The 8,793-nt window shown below is 37.2% G+C and overlaps 1 protein-coding gene across 1 annotated transcript in view; it reads right to left on the bottom strand.

Moving 5' to 3' along the window:
- CFAP47 (cilia and flagella associated protein 47) overlaps positions 1-8,793 on the bottom strand; it is a 734,432-nt gene that overhangs the window by 600,301 nt on the left and 125,338 nt on the right. Inside the window, exons 23-24 of the mRNA XM_019528459.1 lie at positions 5,857-5,957; positions 2,948-3,107 (exon numbers count right to left, since the gene is read on the bottom strand). Coding sequence (XP_019384004.1) covers positions 2,948-3,107; positions 5,857-5,957 — 261 coding nt within the window. The remainder of the gene's footprint in view (positions 1-2,947; positions 3,108-5,856; positions 5,958-8,793) is intronic.

Genomic DNA, 8,793 nt, shown 5'->3' with positions numbered 1-8,793 from the left:
TGCAAGCATCAAATGCTCACACAACTAAGTCATCTAAACCTGAGCCAGATGCCGTGAACACTTGTTTACACCCAAACACAACCACATAAACACATATAATCTATTCAGACAATCAAATGTTATTTGGTATCTGCATTTTATTCTCTGAAGGGGGAGGTCTGACTTCATAAAACTACTGTTTTATAGGATGAGTTCTTGCACTTTTTCATAGTGCAAAACCCCCGCTAGGAAACTTATGTTATATCCTACCATTCACAAATACTTGATGCCCTCTTGACTGCTGCTACTACAACTGCTTACATGAAAAGTAACATTAGGAAAGCATTTAATATATTTTAAAGGTTCTTAATATACTGTGACAACTGGAAGCATATGTCATTGGACTAACTGTCATTCATAGACCCTACTTCAGGAGGTGTGGCATTATCTTATTTGTAAGTATCAATAAAAATATTTCTCTCTCCATTTTATTACCACTTACTTTTGTAAGAATAATACTGCCTTGAGCATCCCTAAAAACAAATCCAGCTGATCTAATGGTATACCTATTCAGCAGTCATTCACATTCTCGCCATCTATTAAGCTGTTTTCCTTGCTCAGTCTAAAAATACTAACACCCTGAGCCAGGGCCGTAACATCTAACAATAAAATAACGATCTTCGCAAAATAAAAAACAAATGAGTTGTCTGAATATTTATTTTCTCACAGTACAATACTATCAGGATTAATTTGTGTAGTTATATATGTTCTCTAAGAAACTGATCATTAAAACTGTCTCTCCATGAAGTAAAGTGACAACCCTCTATTTTGTGCTTCTATACTATTTGAATGACAACAGAAATATCAGGATACCTAATAAAAAAGGAAAAAAAAAAGAAAAATTCAGAATCACAATTTCTAAATGACATACAGAATCTTTTTTTTTTATAAAGTTCTGAATGACACCATCCCCTTCTCCTCACTACAAAATCCTAGGCTCACGCCATGTTTCCCTGGCCTGGTTTCCATAACCTCTTTTTCTCTGACTCATCTCATTAGCCTTTCCAACATTCAGTAGATAAAATTACCTAACCTCTCTGCTGTTTTTACCCAGACATGCCATTCATGACTCCACGCTGCAGTTCCTCTCTCTCAAAAGAAAATTCAAATATCATGTTCTCATTCTTACAGCACTGGATTGCTCAGCATCTGCCAAAATGTGACCCCTTTGCTCCTGTTATTCCTCTCCTACCCTTTTGTGTTTTCATTCCCTTCTTGCTCCCTTTGTCTCTCCCTCCCACCTTTGTTTTTCTACATATTTTCCTTGCTACCTGGAACAACATTTCTAATTCTTCCAATTCAGTGAACATTCTTGTTTTCCTGTGTCTAATCACTCCCCAAAGTCACTGTTAATATGATTATCATCACTGACTTCCATTCAAGTATATTTTATATGAGCCATGCCCAAGTCTCCGAAGTCATCACAGACCCTTAACCAGTGCCCTGAATCAATAAAAGCTGGAAAAAGGAACATGGCATCAAGTTCCAAAATCAGTATAGAAAAAACATTATTCATAAGAATCAGATGGATAAAGACATTTTGCACTCAGTTTCACTAAACAAATATATTTTTGTTGCCAAATTAAAATATATGGCACAGGGCCCAAACAGGTTTTTATGTTTGTTTGTTTGTTTGGGGGGGGTTTGTTTTTTTATTACAGAAAACAGCCTTATGTTTAACAATTAGACTGATAAGCATCAAACGATTTTAAATTAGCTTGCTGTCCCAGTCTTTCAGAAGTAAAATGGCATTCCAGAATTTTCTCCTAGTAGTTGATATTACTATTATATTTTTAATTCCAAATATACAGGACTGTTTACACTCACATCTTTGAGAAATCTCTGACAGTGACAGCGTATTATTAAATGTTCCAGTAATTTCCAGTCAGCACACAAATATTACAGAATAGTTATTTCAGAAATATTGAAATCATGTCACCCAAATCAAAACTGATAAACAGTGAACTGAGACATTTTAAAACAATCCTCTTTCCAGGGAATTCTGTCAAAATCATCAAATATCTGCAAATGGCCTTTTCATGAAAAAAATTATGGTGACATTAAAATTTTCTTAAAAAAATGGAAACTATCCACACCCATTGGGTACAGGGTTCAAACAAGGAGAAAGTGATGTTGAAAGCGTACACATGTACATAAAAAAAATACAACCATTTAAGTTGGTCTAATAAAATATATCATATTCACCCAAAGAACCTTGTCTACACATATACATGTTTTCCAAGGTCAGTTTTATAGAAATATTTCCTATGTTGATGGAAATGAGTAGCTTAATACTTTGTTTCGATAGAAAAATAAAAAAAAAAGATTACTTTTGTATTTCACGGTAAGCATATAAATAGCTAAACAGAATTCTGTGACCTAGGACAGTGTTAGATGTTGTCCTAGGGTAAGAGAACCCCAGAGAAACTCTTAAATTAGAATCTGTTCATATGTCTTTCTGCTTTTTGCCAAAAAATGTCTTGGGCATCCCCTCTTTTGAAGTCTTTTACATTGGAAAACACACTTCCATTTCAACTGATTCCCCCTTCCTGTGCTGTCATGTCTGTAACAATCAGTTCTCTGAAGCTACTTTCCAGTGGCACAGTGCCAGAGGCTGTAACACTAGGTAATATCAAGATAATGAAATACCACTTTTGTCTGCCTTGCTACAACATATAAGTTAGGAGTTCAAGAAGTTGTTTTTTAATTATAATTTTAATTTCAGACTTTGCTTCATATAGCCATTTAGACATGGTAGTTCTTCAAACAAAATTCAGCAAAGAAAATGTGTTATTCATGAAGCACAGTGAAAAGGGGCTTAAGTAAACCTACAGAGATGGAGACTTGAACAAAGTAAATGTGAAAAAAATATTTATACAACAGTTACCAAATTCAGAAAAATACTTACAAGGGCAGAAGCTTACAGTGACACTAGTTTTCTGTCTTGGAACAAGAACGCCAGTACATAGACTAAATTTAAAAACACCATCCTCAACCGCTTTGCCTGCACTGTCAAGATCTAATTTCCATGTCAGCTGTTGCCTTGAGGTATTCTTTAGGCCAAGCTTCTGTCAAGAGTTGTAGAGAAACAAAGGCATTATGCAAGATGATGGAAAACAATAACCATTATGATATTTTTCACATAGTCTTGCGTTAAGCTTTTTCTATTGCAAACAGGTCAGGCTACTATATGAATTGTTCTTTTCGACAGATAAGAATCAACTGACTCAACATTTCCCAGAAAGCACTACAAAGCAATAAAGTAAGAATTGTTTATAGATGTATGGCAAGAAAGAAAGCATGTCTATTGGTTAACAGAGAGCACATTTACCAGTCACTATACATAAAAATCAGTTTTCCCTCCTGGGAGGAAAACCCAGTTCATATTATCAAATCCCAAATAGGATACTGACTTCTGCAGTACTTAAGAGTAACCTAGATAAGGGGTGTCCAACTTCTGAGATGTTGTGAGCTGCATGCCACATAGGCCACAGGCCCTCCTGGGCCACAAGCCACATGGGGCCACATCCTACTTCACAGATAGCATAGACTTCCAGAGCCGCCCTGCTGCACAGGATGCATAGGATGCATAGACTTCTCCAGCCCCCTTACCACAAAGACTACTCAAACTCCTAGGTCCCCCAAGCTGCACAAGCTTCCCCACCACACAGGCTGTGCGGGCTCCTCAGGCTCCCCCTGTTATGTGGGCTCTCGCCAGGATCAAAATGTGCAAACTCTCCAGGCATCCCTGCCACATGGGCTGCACAAATTCCACTATTCCACCCACAGGAACAGGGGCAGGAAGAGAAAGCTGGTGAAGGAAGAGGGCAGCTTGGAGACACGGGCAGCAGCAGAAGGAGCAGTAAGGGGAGTGGAGCCCAGGAAGGAGCCCACAGGCTCCAAGATAATCACATGGGCCCCACAGGTTATGTACTAGGTCAACCATCAGGGGTTCAGAATAACTGAATTGCTAACTCTCTCTCTCTCTCTCTCATCTATGAAACTTGGGCCAGTATGAGATCAATACTGTACATTAACTCCTGTGGTGTTAATACTGGTGCGGGGTGGAGATAATGAGGCAAACCCATTTCTTCCAATGAAACACTGCAATTACCAACAATACTATATACACTGATCCTTTAGATATATTTGTTGAGACTATGAAAGTTGTTAAGTTCCTCTTTCATCTTCTATATTGCCTGTAGGCAAAGGAGGTTTATACCTTCCTACCTCAACAAATTCTGATGAAGATATCTGAAGAGGTTTCGATAAAAGAACTAAGAATAAGATGTGTCGTTGCTGTGACAAGAAAAGCTCTTGTACATAAATATCAGTATATGTTATATTCCACAGCCAAAACCATACAGGAAAAAAATGGTATAAATGGTTCCCTGAGACCACACTATACCTACATCCTAAGAGTAGTCAAAGGAGAAACAAGAGAAAAGACAGCATTTCAGAAGCATCACAGGCAGTTCACAATGCAAGCCCAGATTGAAGTTGTGTCCCTAATGAAAGCTAATCATGACTACCTCAGAGAATATCCATTAGAAAGAAGCTTACTCCATAGATTTCTATTACATCACACTTATTTGCTGTCAGTTCATACTGTCATAAGGAAAAAATGGGAAAGATGTAATGAAGATGACATCTGGTGAAATGAGCATAGAGGGAAGTCCTTCCATTTTCTGCTTCTCTTTGGTTTTATGACACTCTTCCCATACACAGGTTCAGGGGACCTCCTAGGAGATTATAATTTTTCAATTATCTATTTAGAATACCTATGAAAAAGACAATTATGGTCATTTCTTCCAAGATTCCAGAGGAACACCCTTAAGAAACTTGCGAAAGGATTAACCAAGGCTACATGGAATATAGCTCCCAAAAGCAATAAGTATCGATGTGCCAATTTCGGTTCTGATCTGGTATTCTTACATCTCCAGATGCCTGAGATCCAGCACTGATCTCTAACAAGTACATAAGATTACCTCTTCTCTAAATCTGAATTAACCAAAGAGGTCATTATTTGAGGCATTCTATTACGGCGCGGACAATTTTAAAACTCTGTATGATTTTCTGGTTCCAAAACAACAGAATTCTAAGAACGCTATTTAAAAAAAGGGAAATTGCTACATATAAACAAGATCCAAACTATCATTTACTAGAAATGTCAAAACATAAAACCCTACTAACTATGCAATGAAGTATGAAGGAAATTATTTCACACCACTATCACCAGCAGAAACAAAGATGAAGATTAAAGGGTAAAGGTTGGAACTTGTTAAACCACCCTTGGAACTTTGGATCTATGGATGAATGGGAACATGCCACCTAAATTGTCTTCCCTTGTTTCAAGAAACATGAAGCACAATATACAATACCTATGTCTGCAAAGGAACCAGATATGCAAAGGTCATTTCAAGAAGGAATACACATACAGATACACATTATATGCGTGTGAAATCCCCTGAAAAAGACTTTCAGGGGAAAAAACTCAGACATCATCTATATACACTACACATTATCACTGTGCATCTTTGAAAATCATATATTACTCATGCATTGCAAAAGTCAGTTTCATGAATCAGAAAGTAAAACCAAGCGCAACTCAGAAATGGTGCAAAAGCTATAACATTTAGACACTAACATGAAACCCACAATAATAAAAACATTTAGGAATCTACTAAAAAAAACTTTGGAAAATATTTATGTAGTTATTTAAATTACAATTTGAGTTTCTGCTTTGTACCTCGATTTTACAGTGAAGTAAAATAGATTCAGTCAAGAATAGTCATAAAAACAGCTGTGTTTACATACCTGAGTACTCTGACTTCCATCAACAATATCTAAATTTATATTTCTTGAATGAAGTGAAAATATAAGCTCTGCAGTGGAGAATTGCAATGGTGGCTTAAGTACTGTGGGAGAAAAAACAAACAAATAAGTTTATCCAGCATAATCCTGACAAATATTTCTACATCTTCTCTCATCAAAACCATGTTTTCACGTTACAGATTTTTAGGCTGACAGATTTCACCTTTATTTTAGAACTTAAGCTTTCCTTTCATTGCCAAAAAACTACAGGCAGATATACTATCATGTAGATTGCTACTGCACTGTAACCCCTTGGTAGAAAGAGGCATCTAAATGACTTTATTTTTAAATTCACCAAAGCAACAGGTACCAAAAGGGAGGTAAAGTTAAAAACTGTTAAGCAATGAGACTCATATCATCTTCCATTTATACCACAGACATTATAAACAGAGAAAAATGTATAAACTTCTTATTTTAGATTAATGCAAAGAGTGGCAGATTATGTAGAAGTATTATAAAGACCCAAGAAAAAACTTTTAACAAGTGAAATGGAGTAGATTCAGGAACATCTGTTTTAGGTATCATCAAAAATTACTTTTCCTTAATGATGGAAAATTCAAATAGTATTAGCTTCATTGGTTTCAAAATAGGTACTAAACGTTTAACAGAACTATTAGTGCCTCCTTTACATTTTAATAGATTGTATTTATATTTATGACAATATATGTAGATTTTGCTATTCATCAGAGAATATTTATAGATCTATCATAATCACATTTCTTTTATTTAATATAGTCATTGCTTCTCCCTAGTGATAGAATAAAGGATGACAAAGGATTGAGAAGAAATTAAATATGTGCCCCGCCACGATTCTTAGCTTTGCATTTGTACTAGACAAAACTGCTGTAAGTAAACTAGCTAGGGCACAAGAAATTTTACTAAAACGTATGCACTGCTCTCACAGTGCAGCAAAGCCACTTGATTAGAACATTTTGTTCTCTCCAGAGAACACTAATGCCTAAGTTCATTTCTTATTTTAGATAGCCACCAACAATATTTTTTGTCATTAAAATAAATGGTGGACATCTGTCTGTAAGGGCAAGTATGCAATCTCCACAATAAATGGTATGTACAGATATTAACCTAGCTAGTGTACTCGGTACAAATATATAAATGGATTCTCTGGTGCACACAGAGCCAGCTGGTGATGTGCTACGGTGCCAATGATAAGCCAGTCGTGTCGACAGCACAGCCTGAAAGCTGAGTGGCTGATATTTCTGATATTTGGTTAATTTCCTTGAAAGAAAAGGTGCCTCTTGAATTTAAAAAGCTCTTAAATGTCTGGGGAAACTTCTGTGTTTAGGATACTTTATTCCAAATGGTATGACCTCTAAAACCTTCATCTCCATTAAGCTTCTCTTGTGGAGTCACAAGAGTTTCATGCATATACATATTTACAAAAACAGCTATGTCCAAAAATCATTTGATAAGAAAGTAATCCATAATTAGACATAGCAAGATAATGCCACAGCTTGGAAAGAGTTATCACAGGGCTCCATAGGGCATGTAAAGAAGAAGGTTGACTCAAAAGACAAATCAAAAGGGAAGGGCATAGTACTGTGAATTCCGAGTAATGAGTTTGGCCTAAAAATATTTTGAGGGTTTGACAGGACTGGAGGGGCTAGCAGGGTCTTCAGAGGGCAGGGTCTTCAAGGTCCATGGGGAGTTGCAAGGTTCCAGAAGGGTTTGGCAGGATCAGGGAGCTAGCAGGGTCTATGCAGAGCTTGAGGGGAATTGGGGGGTTTGGCTCATGGAGTTGCTGGCTGGTCTGTGCAGGGGTTCTTCACCTGGGGGTGGGGCCAGGGGCCTAAAAATAGCCTGGTGCCAGGTGGTTAGGGGGTACAAGTGCAGCCTCAGGCCTGGGGTCAGCAGCTGGTCTTCCCTAGTCCCAGGGCTGGGCTGGGCACATGTACAAAAGTGCAGTTAGATTAGTCTCGCCAAACTATATCCAACTTAGAATACCTCCAAAGTAGGGTTAACTTGGATCATGTTGGCCGTTTTTAAACCAATCTAACCTTCCTCAACTTCTGTATGGTTCACGCTTAAATTGACCCTAAGTGTAAGGTCTGCACCTGTGCAAACTAAGTTACATCAGGTGGCCATTTTTAATGCAATCTAACCTCCCCAAGCTTCCTGAATGTCTGTACCTGGCTTACGAGTAGCAATATTAATACTCCAAAAATCTTCAGATGCACAGTAACATCAAAAGAACTAGCGACAGAGTAGGTATCTTCTCTTTCCTCCTGATTGGTTGAGGTGGGATACTTGGCCCAACATTTTTCATTATTTTTTGTTTGTTAAGTCCTTTTTTACTTTTAACAACAACATTTTTTAAAAGGGAAGAGCTTAAAGTAGTACTTGATTGTAAAATTTGCTTTCCTTTAAAGATGAGGAAAGACCCCATATGATTTCTGGTAACACAATATAAAAATATCCAGGAGGCTTTAAAAGAGTAGTAGCTACATACAAGTTTGAAAAACATGACTACAGCATGGCTGAAGCTAGTAATATTCTACTCTTAGAGTGATCCATTCAGGGAACAAATCAGCTTCAGACCTATTTTGTACACATCACAGCCACGACCACTTTTAAATCAGCCTAGTGAGCATGTTCATCTCTAAATAGTAATATTAAATGGCATAGCAGTGAATTGAATCAGATGAATAACATTTTTACAGTTCAATATTCATTGTTATTTATGGGTGCAAGAAAGTTTGCAAAGACTTAAGATTAAATTTCAAAATATTTCCATTTTGCCCAACATACTAGCTTGTCTAGGTCTGCTTGTATCTGCAGCTTGTCTGCGGGTGTGTCTGCACAACCCCATATCTTGGGGAGGAACAACTGGCACCATACCTACAGACTGGGGAACTCCCTTCT

Source organism: Crocodylus porosus, unplaced genomic scaffold (assembly GCF_001723895.1).
Source record: "Crocodylus porosus isolate Cpor-Errol unplaced genomic scaffold, CroPor_comp1, whole genome shotgun sequence".
NCBI lineage: Eukaryota > Metazoa > Chordata > Crocodylia > Crocodylidae > Crocodylus > Crocodylus porosus.
Note: the sequence above shows the minus strand (reverse complement) of the source record. Positions and strands in the feature narration are given on the sequence as shown.